Below are 16,640 nucleotides of genomic sequence, written 5' to 3'. Positions count from 1 at the left end.
TTCTAAGCCCTTTAAGAATATCAATTTTTATCCTGCCAACAATTCTACGATGCAGGTAATATTAATATTCCCATTTTATAGACGAGAGAACAGAGCCAAAAAGCGATCCAAATCAGCCAGTTAATGACTAGAGGAGGATTCAAACCCAGCCAGTCTAACTCCAAAGTCCACACTCAACTCTTATCATGGCTTCTTCTGACCTCGATTTCTAGACCCTGCCACAATGCCTGATCCATAGTAAACACTGAAATATCTGTTGAAGGACTAAAGAATCCCTAGCTTTAGTGGGATTATAGGAGGCAAACTCCGTAGTGAAGGATACAGGGATCTGAAAAGAGAACAGAGACACAGATGGAGGTAACTGGCATAGGGCTCTGAATAGACCTTGGAGATGAAATTGTTTTTCCAACCTGGTATAGGTTTCCTTCCCCTGAACTACAAGCACACTGATTATTGCTCTTATACACATTACTAACTTACACCCTGGTGTTTATTATAGATCATATTCCTCCTTCTAGGATGGAAATCACTAAAGGTCACGGCATCTGTCTCATTCAGTTTTGAACTCCTGATACCATTTATCAGTATGGTATGTTGTCAATATGATACCGTTAAGTAGCATAATTTAGGGGAAAAAAGGTATAGGTAACTCAACTTTCTACAGGGGAAATGAGTGCTCGCTTCAGCAGCACATATACTAAAATTCTACAGGGGAAATGAAGATGACTTTGTTTATAAAAATCCTTGATAGGAAAATTAAATGCAATTTTAACTGAATTTGGCTATAATTTGATAAACTCACATACATCATTTTGCATTGTTATTTGAAACTATAAGCATGATCCCTCTGTATCCTTCAGTTAGGGCATCTTATTTATTTGGTTGTACCTAGGGACTTTCCACTCCTAAATATACTCACTAGCATACATTTTAAAAACACAAATAACCTTTTCTTAAAGTCACTGCACTTTTTAGGATTACGATTAACATGTGGCCTAACCCAAAATCGTGTTAGAGATCCCAGAGAACCACCCAGCCTTGCAGAGCAGGTGGTGGATTGGTCTGCAGCAAGGCTGCCCTGTGGCTCAATGCATTCCCCAGAATGGGGGCATCTCCCTAGTTTCTGCAGATGCTGAAGCTGAGTTTGGTGTCAGGGCATGGGTACGCATAAGGAGGAATGGCAGCTAGGTTTGTCTTCTCCACTCCATTCCTGCATCAGTGAGGCAATACAAAACTGATTACAGGCACGAGAATACTTGTTGGTGATGTGCACACCTTCAACTATAGTCCAGGAACAGAGAACTAATTCTAGACAATGCTCTGCAAACCATGCCAAATTTATTCTTGAACACACACACACAATTTCTCAGGTGTGATCAATGTATGACTAGTACAACTTTCAGAGTTCAAACAAGAGTTAATATCTGCATGAATTTTGAAAGGTCCGTCTTCATACTGAGAGGTTCCTGGTGAAGTCTGACCCAGAATCACTAAGGTGATCATTTTAGAACAGAGACATCAATAACAGGCAGTTGGGGAGCCACAGAAGGCTTCTGACAATGTAAAGATTATGATCAAGACCCAGATTTAAGAAAATTAATGGTAATGGGAGTGTGTGAGGTGGATAATAACACTGCTGGTGAGAAGCTGTTCTGAAATAAGACAAAGGCCACCATCAAGAAATGAAGGTGAGTCAGTAAGAAATGGCAGATGACCGGGTGGCAAGTAGACAAGAGAGAAAAGCAGATTTAAAATAAACTTTGAAGCCTAAAGTTAGTAATAACTCCCAGCAAATTTAGGAGGAGGGGCTTTGCTGCTGGCAGAAAAAGAAGTCACACTTTGGTACCCTTAGCACATTAACATGTATTAAAAGCCAGTTCTCGAAAATGCAGAGCAGTATAGATAAGATACAGAAGCCCGGGGTTGGGGGTGGGGAATGACACCACCAAAGAATAGAGTGGCAGTACTTGCCTACTTGTAATCTCTATCTGTCAAATAAATAAATCTTAAAAAAAAAAAAAAAAGAATAGCGTGGCAGGAAATAATGGGGCAAGAAGAAGAAAAATGGGCCAGCCAGAGGAAGAAATCTGGAGATCTGGTGCAATAATAAACTCAGATGACAATCAAGACCAAGAAAAGTGTCTTCAAAGGAAGCAAACAGGGGCGCCTGGGTAGCTCAGCAGGTTAAATCCTCTGCCTTCCGCTCAGGGAGCCTGCTTCCCTTCCCCTCTCTCTGCCTGCCTCTCTGCCTACTTGTGATCTGTCAAATAAATAATTCCTAAAAAAAAAAAAAAAAAAAAAAAAAACAAACAAAAAAAGGAAGCAAACATGGAACACCTGGGTGGCTCAATCAGTTCAGTGCCTGTCTTCAGCTTAGTTCATGATCCTGAAGTCCTGGGATCAAGCCCCACATCCACTCCAGTACAGGGAGCCTGCTGCTCCCTCTGCCTGTGTGCGCTCTCTCCCTCCCCCTCTCCCTCTTTGTCAAATAAATAAAACATTAAAAAAAAAAAAAAAAGGAAGCAAACACCACAGAGAAATTAAGAAAAGGGTCCAAAAACAGCCTATAGGAGGATACTTGGGAATCTACAGCTGACCTAGACTACCTACCAATGCCAGCTTGGGAAGAGAAGCCAGCGGAAAAGAAGAGGCAGTGGGGAGAAAGACAGGGTGACGGGGATGAAGAAAGAAGTGGAGGCAACAAGGCAAGTACAGAGTGGTTTAAGGGAGAAAGCTGTTGGGTCATAGTTCCAAAAAACTTCCAAGCATAAAGTGTAGGCAGACCTCATCTGAAGGGAAAAGAGGGGGTGAGGGACAAGCCCAGGATGGGCTAGTAAAGAGGCATGCAGCCCAGGGAAGGTAAAAAAGGAGAAATGTGGCTGAGGACCAGATCTGTCCACCAGAGTGAGAAGGAGGTCAGCTATCAAGTAGAAAGAAGCCACGTCTGAAGTGAAAGGAAGGTACGTGGGTTCATATCAGATAATCCGGTCAGATATAAATTGTACATCTGCATAAATTAAAGTCTCCTTCAAGAGGAACAGGATGGGGCTGAGAAATAAGAGCAAAGTAGAAAAGACCTATAAGAGATGTAAAAAATGCAATTAAGAATCAATCAGTTAGGGGTACCTGGGTGGCTCAGTGGGTTAAAGCCTCTGCCTTCAGCTCAGGTCATGATCCCAGCGTCCTGGGATTGAGCCCCGCATTGGGCTCTCATCTCTGCAGAGAACCTGCTTCCTCCTCTCTTTCTCTGCCTGCCTCTTTGCCTACTTGTGATCTTTGTCTGTCAACTAAATAAATAAAATCTTAAAAAAAAGAAAAGAATCAGCCAGTTAGGGGCAGAAAATTTGCCAAAAGTTACAAAGGGCCTGGATGATGTACTAGTTGAGAAGCCATCTAAGTTATTCTTTGCTTTGCACCTGCAAATTTGGGTTGCCTGTGCTCAAGACTGAAGGCAGGGTTTGCCCATGTTTGGGAATGCACAGTAGTTCATACAGCTGGTTACACATCAGAATCATCTGGGGCACTTGTTAAAAATACGGCTTCTCTCACCCTACCCCTGGAGATTCTGACTCATTATACCTAGGGTGTGGCTGGAAATTTCTAATTAGCACTCCAAGTAACTCTGATGCAGCCAGCAGGAGAACATTTGGAAACCAAACACATCATGAAAATTATCTGATGCACTTTTTTAAAAAGGACAGGTTCATGAGCTTCTGTCCAAACTGAGTGAATCTCACACTATACTCACAAAATTAAATGCATCATGTTTGACTCCTTTTTCAAGCAACTTTTCAGCAGACACATGTACAGAAGAACTTCAGTACAACCTTGATTATACAAGGAAGGAATCCAGTGTCCCAGTAGTCCAGGGCTTTGGGCAGACCCTTAATTTCATCCCCACAAGTCCCATATCCTCTTCTGTCACCAGTTGGATCTATGAATCTAAGTTTCCATCAGCAGAGGAAGAATGCAAGCAAATAAGTAAATGTGGAATAAGTCTCTGAATGTCCTCAGGGTCACAAGTTGGCAGAGCTCTTTGTTAAGAGAGGACTAACAGCTCTTGGAAGGAAATCCAAGTAAGAAAACGCTTCCTGGTTCCTACCCCTCTGAAGGACTTACCTATTTCAAAGTCCATCTTTAAGCAGCTTCCAAGAAACATAAACAATATTGAGGGACACTGCTATTTTACTCTAAATCCTCAGATAAATTATTTGCTCAGATCATTATATTCATTAACATCACAAATAATCTTAGCCCTAAATATATAACACATCGTTATTGCATTGCACTTTGTCTCTCAAAGCCCTGGGAAACCTTCAGAACTAGTGTGTCAAGCATGTAAGCACTGAAGCTAGAGAGAACTGGTTCAAATCTTGCCCCTGAAGATCAGGCCGTTTGTACAGCAACGCAGTTAAGACTTTCTGAAACTTGGTCTTTTTCTCTAAAAGAATAATATAACCTATCTTATACGATTGTCATAACAATAAGAAGTGGAAGTAAAACACACATACATGGTCCTGGTTCAGAGACAGCGTTCAATACACAGTAAGTGCTCATCCCTCGATCCCAAATCTCCATTCCGCCCCCCCCCCAACAATGGTGACATTATTTCTCTAAAAGCACTCAGGATATTGGAATTAAGTGTTGAAAATCCAAGTACTCCAGCCATGGTGAGAACTGGAAAAAGAAACTCTACTTAGGTAAAGCTAGCACATCACACAATGTGAAACATCTATGGCCACAAAGTAGCCAGATGATGATACATTACAACAGTTATGCTTTGAAATGTAGTTTTATTGTTGAGATTATAAGAAAGGAGGTTCCCAAGGACAAGAGGAAAAAAAAAGAAAAAGAACAGTAAATCTAAACCTGAATGGCAAACTAATTTGTAAGCCCATGCTACCCTGGGGGCAATACCATTCCCAAGAACCTAGAGCCCAAGAACCGAGGGGCTTGCAGGAGAGAGGGAGACTGGCTTTGACCTCGTGAAATGGGAAAGGACTGAACCTCAAACCAGACACCAATGTTCCACACTGAAAGAGCTACACCTGAATAAAAAGGTGGCCTAGGAAAAATTTGCCATCAACGCAAACTGACGACAAAGTCTGCCCCTACACCAAGTGAAAAAATTAATGATGATAATGATGCTGATCTCCCCTAGCAGGCCTGACCTCAAATTTACACTATCTTCAAGTCATGGAAATGCCTGCCTAATAAAAGTAGTATTAGGTTGCAAGTGGAAACAAATATTTTCTACAGGAAGTCATCTTCAATAAAGGCCTTCAGGATTCCCATAAAACTACAGAATTACGGAAGTAAGCTGCCTTGAATGATAGCAGAAAAAAAAAAAAAACAACCACTGACTAGATCAACTCTTCCCCACCCTCAAAGGCAACCAGTATTCAGAGTATGGGGGTGGGGGGAAGCACAACAGAAAATTTTCATCTTACTTTCTGTGTATACAAGTAACCATTTAAATTTATGGATTTTTTTTTTCCGTAATGGAATTACATGATTAATGTTATATGTGTAGGACCATCACCTTTGACTCTAAGCACACTTGAATTTGAATCCTAATAAAACAAGTACCAGTTTTAGGACTCCAAGCAAGTTAGTAAAACTCTCTGTGCTTCCATTTTTTTCAGCTGTAAAATGGGCATACTACTGCTACCTATTAGGACTGTTATAAAATAAACTCATACACATATACATGTGTGTATCCCATAGCATAGTATTTCATACAGAAAATGCACTCAATAAATCATTATTATGAACATTATAGGGGGAGGGTATTCATTCATTCAACAAGTATTTTTAGAGTATCCTAGTGCCAGATTCTTTGAGACACAGAGGATAAAGATTCCTTGTTATGATACTACCTGGAGTGTTTGCTTTGTGCCATTTATTTATATTATCTTTTAAAGTACTGTTTTCTCCATTTTTTAAATGAAGAAACTGAGAAATTAAGAGGCTTGGTCCAATTCACACTGCTAGGACTTGGATGCTATATGACCCCAAAGCTTAGATCTTAATCACCTCAACTCTCTGATTCACCTAGACGAGGAAATTCATAGCCAGGTATATACAGCATATGCAGTTGGTAGACTTTTTTTTTTTTCTTTTCCCCCAGCAAAAATCACAAAATTCTAAAATTAGTAGGTTTCACAATCATAGATATAACACAATACCAGGAAACTGAATTTTCTGTTAAATTCTTGACCTCTCAAGTTTTTGTTCCTTCTTTAAGAGGGAAAGTAACAATTATGAGTAACATCCACTCTGTATGTAATGTGTCTAAATGTTGTGGTTTCATATATAAATACTTTTCTAGGTGCTGCAGTGAAACTGGCACTTCTTGCAGATTTAAACCTGGTTTAGTTTTTGATTTGGAGAGGATCTTATAAAATAATGGTTGGATGAGACTGAACAGGGATGCAGATTTGATTCAAAGAATCAAATTCAAAAGAATTCAAAGAGCTTTCTAAAATGTTTTTACACTACCCACTTGGATATGCTGTGGTCACTCAACAGGTTAAGACTTCCTGTCAAAACACTGGACGATTCTCCAATAGATACTATAGATTATATATCCTGGCAAAGAGGAACAATCTTACCTTGGAAGATTAAGTCATTTTCACTTTTCAACCCTGAAACTAACAGCAGCAAGAACTTTGAGTTTGTGTAAACAATATTAAGACAATGTAACAGACTAGAAAAGTTATTGCTACACTCTACATATTATTTATTTATTTATTTACATATTATTTATTTATTTTAAAGATTTTTTTAAAAGATTTTATTTATTTATTTGACAGACAGAGATCATAAGTAGGCAGAGAGGCAGGCAGAGAGAGAGAGGGGGAAGCAGGCTCCCCGCTGAGCAGAGCGCCTGATGTGGAGCTTGATCCCAGGACCCTGGGATCATGACCTGAGCCAAAGGCAGAGGCTTTAACCCACTGAGCCACCCAGGCGCCCCTCTTTTAAAGATTTTATTTTTAAGTAATCCCTATACCCAACATGGGGCTTGAACTTATAACCGGGAGATCAAGAGTTGCACGTCTACTGCCTATCATGACCCTACCTATGATTTTAAAAAGAACAAAAAGGGTGTCTGAGTGACTCAGTCAGTTGAGTGTCTAACTCTTGGTTTCAGCTCAGGTCATGATCTCAGTCCAAAGCAGTGTCCACACTCAGTGGGAACTCTGCTTGAGAGTCTCCCTCTCTCTCGCCCCCCCCCACTTGCTCTCATTTGCTCTCTCTGTAAAATAAATATAGTTTTTAAAAATTCAAAAAGAAAAAGAAAAAAAAGTGTTGTAGGGGCACTTGGGTGGCAGTCAGTTAAGTGACCAACTCTTGGTTTCAGTTCAGGTCCTGATATCAGAGTCCTGAGATCAAGCCTATGCTCAGTGTGGAGTCAGTTGAGACTCTCTCTTCTCTCCTTTTCCTTTGCCCCTCTCGCCCTGCCCCCTGCATGTGCACTCACTCTCGCTCTAAAATAAATAAATCTTAAAAAAAAGAAAAAAAGTGTTCTGGATTTTCTCTGAAGTAAAAAAGGACTGTTTCTTCTATAAGCAAAGGTACTTTATAGAAAAGATTATTTAAAGACTGAGACAACTCCTTTCATTCCTACTTTTTTTTAAATCTCTCCATACTTGATTTATTTTTTTTTAAAAGATTTTATTTATTTGACAGAGACAGAGATCACAAGTAGGCAGAGAGGAAGGCAGAGATAGAGGGGGATGCAGGCTCCCTGCTGAGCAGAGAGCCCGATGCGGGGCTTGATCCCAACCCTGAGATCATGACCTGAGCCAAAGGCAGAGGCTTAACCCACTAAGCCACTCAGGCGCCCCTTTCATTCCTACTTTTAAGTCACTTCATCTTTTGCTCACCTATTCAGTTTGGAAACGGAACATAATGTAATTCTAAATAAAATCATGATGTAAAGAACTTGAATCCTATTGCCCTCAAAACTGAAAACAGTCAGTGATTAAGAAATCTGGTAACTCGGGGTGCCTGGGTGGCTCAGTGGGTTAAAGCCTCTGCCTTCGGCTCAGGTCATGATCCTAGAGTCCTGGGATCAAGCCCCACATCGGGCTCTCTGCTCCGTAGGGAGCCTGCCTCCTCCTCTCTCTCTGCCTGCCTCTCTACCTAGTTGTGATTTCTCTCTGTCAAATAAATAAAATATATATATATATATAAAAGAAATTTGGTAACTCATGGCACCTGGCTGACTCAGTCAGAGGAACATGAGTCTTGACACTGGTGTCACAAGTTCGAGTCGCGTGTTGGATGTAGAGATCACGTTAAAAAAAAAATGGTAGCTCAATTTTATAATGTGTAAATAACTTCAAAACAAAGCAAAACATATTCACTGAGAAAGGAAAACACTTCCATTCATTTTAGAGTGAATCACACCTAAATCTAGAAGAGATGGGGTTCCTGGGTGGCTCAGTGTAAAGCCTCTGCTTTCGGCTCAGGTCATGATCCCAGAATCCTGGGATCGAGCCCGCATGGGGCTCTCTGCTCAGCAAGAGGCCTGCTTCTCTTCCTCTCTCTCTCTCTGCCTGCCTCTCTGCCTACTTGTGATCTCTGTCTGTCAAATAAATAAATAAAATCTTTTAAAAAAATTGACCAAAAATAAATAAATAAATCTAGAAGAGATTATTTCACTGTCCTCATTTTACAGAAGAGGAAATTGAGAGATAACAAACTGTAATTCAGTTACTTGTTTGCATTATTTTCTCACATCACTATTTCTGCCCTTATCTAATGTGACTTTAAATTTGCAAATCATCCATCATGTTTTTCTACCCTATAACTACTAACTACAACTTCAGGACAAGGATTAGAGAAATTTTAAAACTCCAACAGTTATCACATTTAAATAATCATGACACCTTTGCTTAATCAGAACAAAATGAAAGTGAATAAAAGTATTTGCGTTTCTGCTGCCTGAATGAGGGTTTTGTCTCATAACTGGTCTACATACAAAACGTTTCTAGCTGTAGTATGATAGGAGCACAAAAAAGGGGAGGGGATTAAAGAACAGTTTCACAAATCAAGAACAAATCCTTAGCGTTCCACATAGTTTCAAGCTCCCCTCCGAAATGCCGTGGGCTTGAACAGATCTTTAGGATTTCTTCCAATACTAAGATTCGACGAGAATTCACTACTCAAAATACCGCACTACTGATAGCTGAATTTATCTATACGAAAAGAGCGATAACAGTTCCATTTCTTGGTATTAGGAATCTGTTTCCTTACGAGAGACGCCGCTTTTCACACGTAAGGTGGGAGTCAAGCGTATTCTGCAAAAGCGAAAACCCGAGCACTCAGGATAGCTGGTCCGAGGTTACCAACAGCTACGCGAGCGGACTAAGGTGAACATCAGCCTTCCCCATGTGTTGTACGAGTCCTTCACGTGGTCTGCCTAAGTAGGAATTTAACTAAGAAACTTAAACTTCAGTGTCTCAAAAGAATGGGCTTTATTACTTCGTAGCCAAACTTTTAAAATAATACATTTAGTGCCGGAATTCTCTAATAAGGGACCTCCAGGGCAAGCTCAGTCCCCCGCGGGTTCCTGCCCAAGGTCCTTTGGGGGAAGGGACACAATCGGTAAGGGGTGGACGGCCCGGCTCAGCCGTCTGGGAAGCTCCCCCGAGCGGGCTCCCTTAGCCGCAGGGAGACTGGGCGCACCTGCAGGGCGCTCCGCTTGGCTTTCTCCGGCGGCAACGCCCCCGCCCGTCCCTGCCCCGCGGGGCACTCACCTGGGTGGTCCGCAGGTGCCTGGCTCCTGAAGGCGTCCGCCTCGGGCCGTCCCCAGTGCGACGAGGGTCTCCAGGGCTGAGGGGTCCCCAGCGGCAGGTAGAAGGGACCGGGCTTCCGCCGTATAGCCGTCCGCCTGAAGTTGTAGCCGCCCTCGCCGCTCATCGCGCCGGGTTCGCTCGCAGCTCCCGCCTCTCGATCGCGCTCGTCCGTCAGCAAATGTGCGCTCGACCGGCTCCTTCCGGGTGACCGGACCCCGGGGGGCGTCGCCTGCGTGCCAAGCTCGGTGCGACTCAAGAGGGGCGACTGCGGGCTGCTTGGCACCGGCGAGTGCCCCGCCGTCCCCTCCTTCCCGGGACGCTCTGGGTCGCGCTGGGATTTTGGCTCGGACTCCTGGCGCTGCCGCAACGCCTCAGTCTCTGCGGCGCCTGCACTCACCTGACGCCGCTGCAGCGGCCGGCCGGGCTGCATCCACCCTTCTCCCCGCGAGCGGAGGGCCCGCAAGCCCCGAGGGCGGAGCGCAGAGAGCGCAGAGTACAGGCAGTTCGCGCCGCCGCCGCCTCCAGCGGGGCAAGCAGCCAAGAACTCTCAGTGCTGTTGGAAGCGCCCAGGGCGCGGCTCGGGAGCCGGTTTTCTCCGGACCGCTCCGCCCCGGTCCCGCCCGGCGCGTAGCGGGCTCGCCCATTGGCCGAGAGGAATCGCACGGGCGCGCACCTGCGGCACACACCTGGGTGCTCAAAAGGTTAGCCGCGCTCACCTGCGGTCTCACGCCAATGTGCTGGGCGCTTGATAATAATCTTATTTATGTCCTAGAGCTACCCAGTGAATTAAGTATTTCAGATAAGGAAACCAAAGCGCGGAACCTACAGTGAGTCCCTGCAGACCTAAAATCCCTACTTGAGTTTCTGCATCAATGTCTTGTCCTTGTCTCACCGAATCAAATTATCTTATCAGAAGCATCAGACTAGAGTTGATGAGGGATGTGTGGAAGTAAAAGAGAAAGGTGGTGCTAACAATCCACAGATTTCCAGAAGGGCATCAGAACCCCCCATCACCATGAACACTTTTAGGACTTAGTAGTAATACACGTTAGAGTCCATTTAATTTGTTGTTTTGTTTAGCACTAGCTAAACAGCAAATTGAAGAAAATACATGTTAAATCGGTTTATGTGCACTTAAAAATTCGCGACTCTAATAATGAAGGGATTGTGTTCCAAAATCACAGAGATAGGAGGGGAAAGGACAGCATTCCAAGAACCCCAAGTCAAGCAGATAAAGTTCCCCAGCCATCACTTCCACCTTAGAAACCACTCCACATTTATTCAAATGGTCTTTCACCCAGCTAACATCTCCTCTAGCAAACTGAGGTTAGCCCTTAATCCAGTCCTCCTGAAGTAACCTTTGAGGAAGGCAATTCAACTGTCTCAGTCTACTTGGCTGATACTTCAATGGACATACCACTGAGGAGAAGGCAATAGCCCCTAATTTTTTTTTAAAGATTTTTATTTATTTATTTGACACAGAGAGATCACAAGTAGGCAGAGAGGCAGGCAGAGAGAGTGAGAGGGAAGCGGGCTCCCTGCTAGAAGAGAGCCCGATGCGGGACTCGATCCCAGGACCCTGAGATCATGACCTGAGCCTAAGGCAGTGGCTTAAACCACTGAGCCACCCAGGCGCCCAATACCCCCTAATTTTTAATGCATCCTTTCAGACCTTGTTGAAAGGAGGTTTTGCTCCCTTTGGATTTATTACGCATATCACTACATTGCCCCTAACCATTTTTTTCACTTTCAGTGTAATTGCGGTGTTATCTACTGTGCTATATAGTACTGGAAATAATTTAAACAAGTAGTTTCAAAGACAAATTAATGTTGTAAGAAGTTTTACTCCATATTACCATGAGTTGACCATAATTGAAAAATTTATAACTTAATGTATTTGGTTCTATAAAAAAGTGGTATTGCAATCAATACTACTATACTAGCCACCTATGGAGTAACCTCGGAATAACCTATTTTTTAAGTGGGCAGATGTTGTCAATCTTTTTTTAAAGATTTATTTATTTATTTATTTATTTATTTATTTTGGAGGGATGCAGAGGGAGAAAATCAGACTTCCCACTGAGCAGGGAGTAGGGACCCTGATGTGGGGCTCAATCCCAGGACCCTGAGATAATGACCTGGGCCAAAATCAAGAGTTGGACATTTAACCAACAGAACCACCCAGGCACCCCCGCAACATTTTTTAGAGAACTGGTTACTGATAAAATCACCCCCCCACACACACACACATGCACACATACACACACAGAAATATTTTCTCTTTAGAAAACTCATTCTTTCTGTAGAGAACTGCAGTAAACATACCTGTTTGGGGCAAAAAGGTATCTTGCCACAAGTATTTGTAGCAAGAATTCTATGCTTCCACATTTGGATATTTTGAGTTATGTATACATATTTCTATTTCTTTTTTGATTCAAAGTTGTTCATAGTTGCCTAATAATATATCAGAGGATGTCTGTATTTTCAGATGGAATGTTTATAATATATATACCATCTGGGGGCACTGGGTGACTCGGTCAGTTAGGCATCTGCCTTTGGCTCAGGTCATGATCCCAGGGTCCTGGGATGGAGTCCCACATTGGGCCCCGTGCTCAGCGGAAAAGCCTGCCTCTTCCTCTCCCTCTGCCTGCTGCTCTTCCTGCTTGTGCACGTGCTCTTTCTCTGTGACAAATAAATAAATACAATCTTTAAAAATATATGTATATCATCTGACATTACTTCTATCAATGTTACTGCTGCTTACAATTTTCTGCAACAATTTCTAACAGACCTTGCATTTAATGGCTGTGTTTTGCAACACTAGGTGAGTGGGTCAAACAACTCCATTTGATCTCAAGTTAGGTTAGAGTAGAACCTAAATAAAATATTGAGTATCATCTTGTACATATAGTCTTCATATACTGTTTTATTCGTCTATATATCCAATAGGAAGTTTGCCACTAATTAACACCTATTGAATGAGAGCTCTGATGGATACTGACACAGAGATGTGCATATTTCTTTTTGTTTGTTTGTTTCTTTTTTTAAAAATTGTATTTATTTGAGAGAGAGCAAGAGCTGGGGGCAGGGAGAGGGAGAAGCAGTATCCTTGCTGAGCAGGGAGCCTGGCGTGGGCATTTAATGGGCTGAGCCACCCAGGCAGCCTGAGATATGCATATTTCAGAGGTGTCTATGCACGACAGCTCTCTGTGACTGAGACAGCACTGAACGCAACCAAATCCCACATTATTTTCATTTGGACACACACTTCCCTTACACTTAGGTGGAGCCATGTCACTACAGTCTTCAGAATTTTGTGGACAGAAGTGGTATGTGTCACTTCAGGCCTGGCTTCTGCACCCTTACCAGATGATTCCCTAGTCCTCTTCTCTGACTGCCTGCTGGAATACAGAAGGATCGTTGGAGGAACCTGGAACCCCACACTATGTTGGAGCCACAGTATGGAGAGGAGCTGGCAGCTCAGAATCACCTCTTTCCTGGTAATTAACATATAAGGTCAGCCTAGAAAAATACACAGGAAGACTATAGACTAATTCATGTTCCTTAGATTTTATCTTTAGACTTCCCAATATAGCAAAAACCATATGTATATTGACATATGTCTCTTCATTCTAGTTTAAATGTTTTAAACAAACATTCAATTTAATTTTAACAACCTAATCAGTCTCCAACTGATCTAGTACCCAATAAGCAAGATAAAGCCAAAAAAGAATATTCAGGGGAAAAATTAGGAATCAGTAAGCTGCTTCAACTATTAATAAGACATCATTTCCAAATGATGAAAAGAGAAATCAACACTTTGTAACAAAGTTATTCTTATTTTTATCTCATGAGAGAAAGATAAAAGTTCTCTCACTTTAATAATAAATTGTTATTTCCTCAGTAAATAAATTATAAATTTATTAGTTATTCACTTTGAGGCTATCACTGGGTAGAAATTTATATAAATGCCATTAAGGTAATAAAGGTGACTAAAAGTCATGAACATGAACCATCTGCCTTTATGTAGTAGCATTTACAGAAGATAATTTTATAAAAACCTACTTGAAGAAGATGATGTATTTATTTTAACAGGAACTTAGTAAACAGTATGATATATATAGCTGATACAAGTTGAGATTTCAATAGTTTCATATATATGAAACCATATATATGAAATGATGTTAGAAATTATACAGTCATAGATACATAATTTCATATGTATTATTTAATGTTAATTAATCTCCATATTAATTTAATTCCTATTTCTGTATTTTTACCAGGTATTGCATGTATTAGGGACTTGTGCAAGGAAAAATATATACACACCTCTTAGAAGATTTGCACAAATTTGAGGTGTCACCTGAAACTGTCATGGTACAAGTTTGGCCTTGTAGAGCTGAAATATTCAGGATTGCTCAAGAGTGAGTTAGTGGTAAAGTATATAAAGAAGTTAGAAAATGTACCACGGAGTTACAAAATACATAAAAAAATACAAAAAACGCATATGGAGTAACAAAAGCCCCATATCTCATTCAATAAAGTGTGTTTATCCTGTTGATTTGGTTTTATACACCTAAATATATCAACTCATAATTAAAAATTAAAAGAATGTGGCAAGCACTCTTTGTCTATTCAACCACCATCCCCACTTTTTCTTGCTAACAAAACCCAATGTCATTCAAATATTGGCGGAAATATGGACAGTCAAGTTGTACTCCTTCACAGCAAAGGCCAGATGGGGTCAGATGATCATAGTAATCCTATTTTCTTCGTTAGTTGATGAGTTAAGGGGAGAGCGTACATGCATATATGACTGGTTCTGCACTATGGGTTTTAAGGGGGAAAGTGCTGTGGACTTCTAGGAAGAATTTTCTTACTCAACAAGAGAATAATTGAAAAGAACTATTGAAAAGAACTCATTGCCTACCCACCTCCTCTGTGCTCCCTCTGCTTGCAGATATGGCTTTGTAAGGATACAGTTAAGTCCTCAAATGCCTAGTCATCTCGTGACCAGGAGAGGCGATGTTGCAGGATCTACTAAGAGTGGCAGAACAGCACGTTGGAAAGAGCCCCGGGCCATTGCTGAGTTCAGTGTGCTCTGCAACCAACCCTGAAATGTCCTACGTCTTGAATCCTTGATAAGTGATAAGATAAACTGTCCTTAGAGTTAAGCCACCCTTAGTCACACTTTGTTGTTACCTGTAGCCAAAAGCATACTAATACAAGGGAAATAGTTGATCCAAATTTTAAGAAAAGTACTTAAAGTTGTAAAATTATAAAGCCTTGTATTTAATCTTTTAGTACTGCTGTTTAAAGGGTTTTATTTTAGAATTTGTACATATCTATCTGTTGGTTTTGAATGAGATAATCTAGGTAACAGGCCAGCAAACTGTGACCTGTGGGCCAAATGCAGCCCACCCATGGATTATTTTTGTATGGCCCATGAACTAACAAGGGCTTTTAATTAAACGGTGGGGGGAAAAATCAAAATTATAGTATTTTATGACATATAAAATTTATGTAAAATACCAATTTCCATGTCCATAAATAAATTTTTATTGAAGCCAGTCAGCAGTTGACAATTGCTTTCACACTACAATGGCAGAGCTGAGTGGCTGTGACACAGATGAGACGGACACAGTTCGAAAATATTTCCTCTCTTTTTCTTCCTCTTTACAAAGTTTTTTGACCCCTGATACAATGGAAATAAGAAACCTACATAAACGTTTTGTCTGATTTTGAAAAATGATAAAACTATTATCAAAATCTGTCGGGACGCCTGGGTGGCTCAGTTGGTGAAGCAGCTGCCTTCGGCTCACGTCATGATCCCAGTGTCCTGGGATTGAGTCCCACATCCGGCTCCTTGCTTGGCAGGAAGCCTGCTTCTCCCTCTGCCTCTGCCTGCCACTCTGTCTGCCTGTGCTCGCTCGCTCTCTCTCTCTCCTTCTCTGACAAATAAATAAATAAAATCTTTAAAAAAAATTATTTAAAAAAAATCAACCTGTCATTTAAGCTCAATGAGATGATGCCTTTGTACCTACCATAACAAATCAACGGAAGCTAACGTACTGAATCTGTAAGAGTGTATGCTTATCTATAATCGCAACCTACACCTTTCCCCAGTGACACCATTGCTTTATTACAAGGTTCATGTCTATAGGGATTTACAGCCGCCCACATAACCCTACATCGTTAGAAAACAAAGTAACCATATTCAAACGCTTGAAATTTCTCCTGGGAAAGAGACAAACTATAAACCTGAAGTCAGTGATATTTATGCAATACATCCAATAGAGTTTTTTTTCCCAAAGTAGACACAAACAGATAAATGATAAACATTTTAACAAGAATATTAGCAAACAGAAATAGCTTTTAAAGCAGGGAATAAACATGTTCATGCAAATAGGTTTCAATTTGTCATGAGAAGAGTTCTCATTTTTGAGTCTCCAAAGGGCAAATTAAAACCTTTGTTCATGAAATGTATCCCTTTCCAATATTTATTACAGTTATGTGTACTTTTGTCTGATTTTCCTTTCTAGATTCTAAGCTTCTTAGTGAACTCTGTTTAATTCATATTTGTATTGCCTGTAGTATCGTGCACAGAGACTTCTATATAGTAAAATGCTCAGTGAAATTTCCTGGAGAAATATTCATTAGAGGAAAAATGTGCATTATAGTAATTCTTCTTAAAGGAATGGATCCCAAGAGTCAGGAATTTAGATGACAATTTCTGTACAAGGATTTTAATGGCATTATTATTTACAATAGTAAAAGTCTGGAAGCAATTTAAATGTTCCAAAACAAGAGAGTGTTTTATAAAGTATAGTTTAT

The 16,640-nt window shown here is 41.1% G+C and overlaps 1 protein-coding gene across 2 annotated transcripts in view; it reads right to left on the bottom strand.

The window, feature by feature from the left end:
* Positions 1-10,335, bottom strand: part of FGD4 (FYVE, RhoGEF and PH domain containing 4) — a 207,371-nt gene extending 197,036 nt beyond the window's left edge. For both annotated transcript variants that reach the window (XM_046011404.1, XM_046011405.1), the window contains exon 1: positions 9,768-10,335. In XM_046011404.1, coding sequence (XP_045867360.1) covers positions 9,768-10,236 — 469 coding nt within the window. In that variant the 5' untranslated portion in view covers positions 10,237-10,335. The remainder of the gene's footprint in view (positions 1-9,767) is intronic.
* Between the last annotated feature and the right edge of the window lie 6,305 nt (positions 10,336-16,640).

This window comes from Meles meles, chromosome 7 (assembly GCF_922984935.1).
Source record: "Meles meles chromosome 7, mMelMel3.1 paternal haplotype, whole genome shotgun sequence".
Classification (NCBI taxonomy): Eukaryota; Metazoa; Chordata; class Mammalia; order Carnivora; family Mustelidae; genus Meles; species Meles meles.
This window is presented reverse-complemented; position numbering and strand designations above follow the sequence as displayed.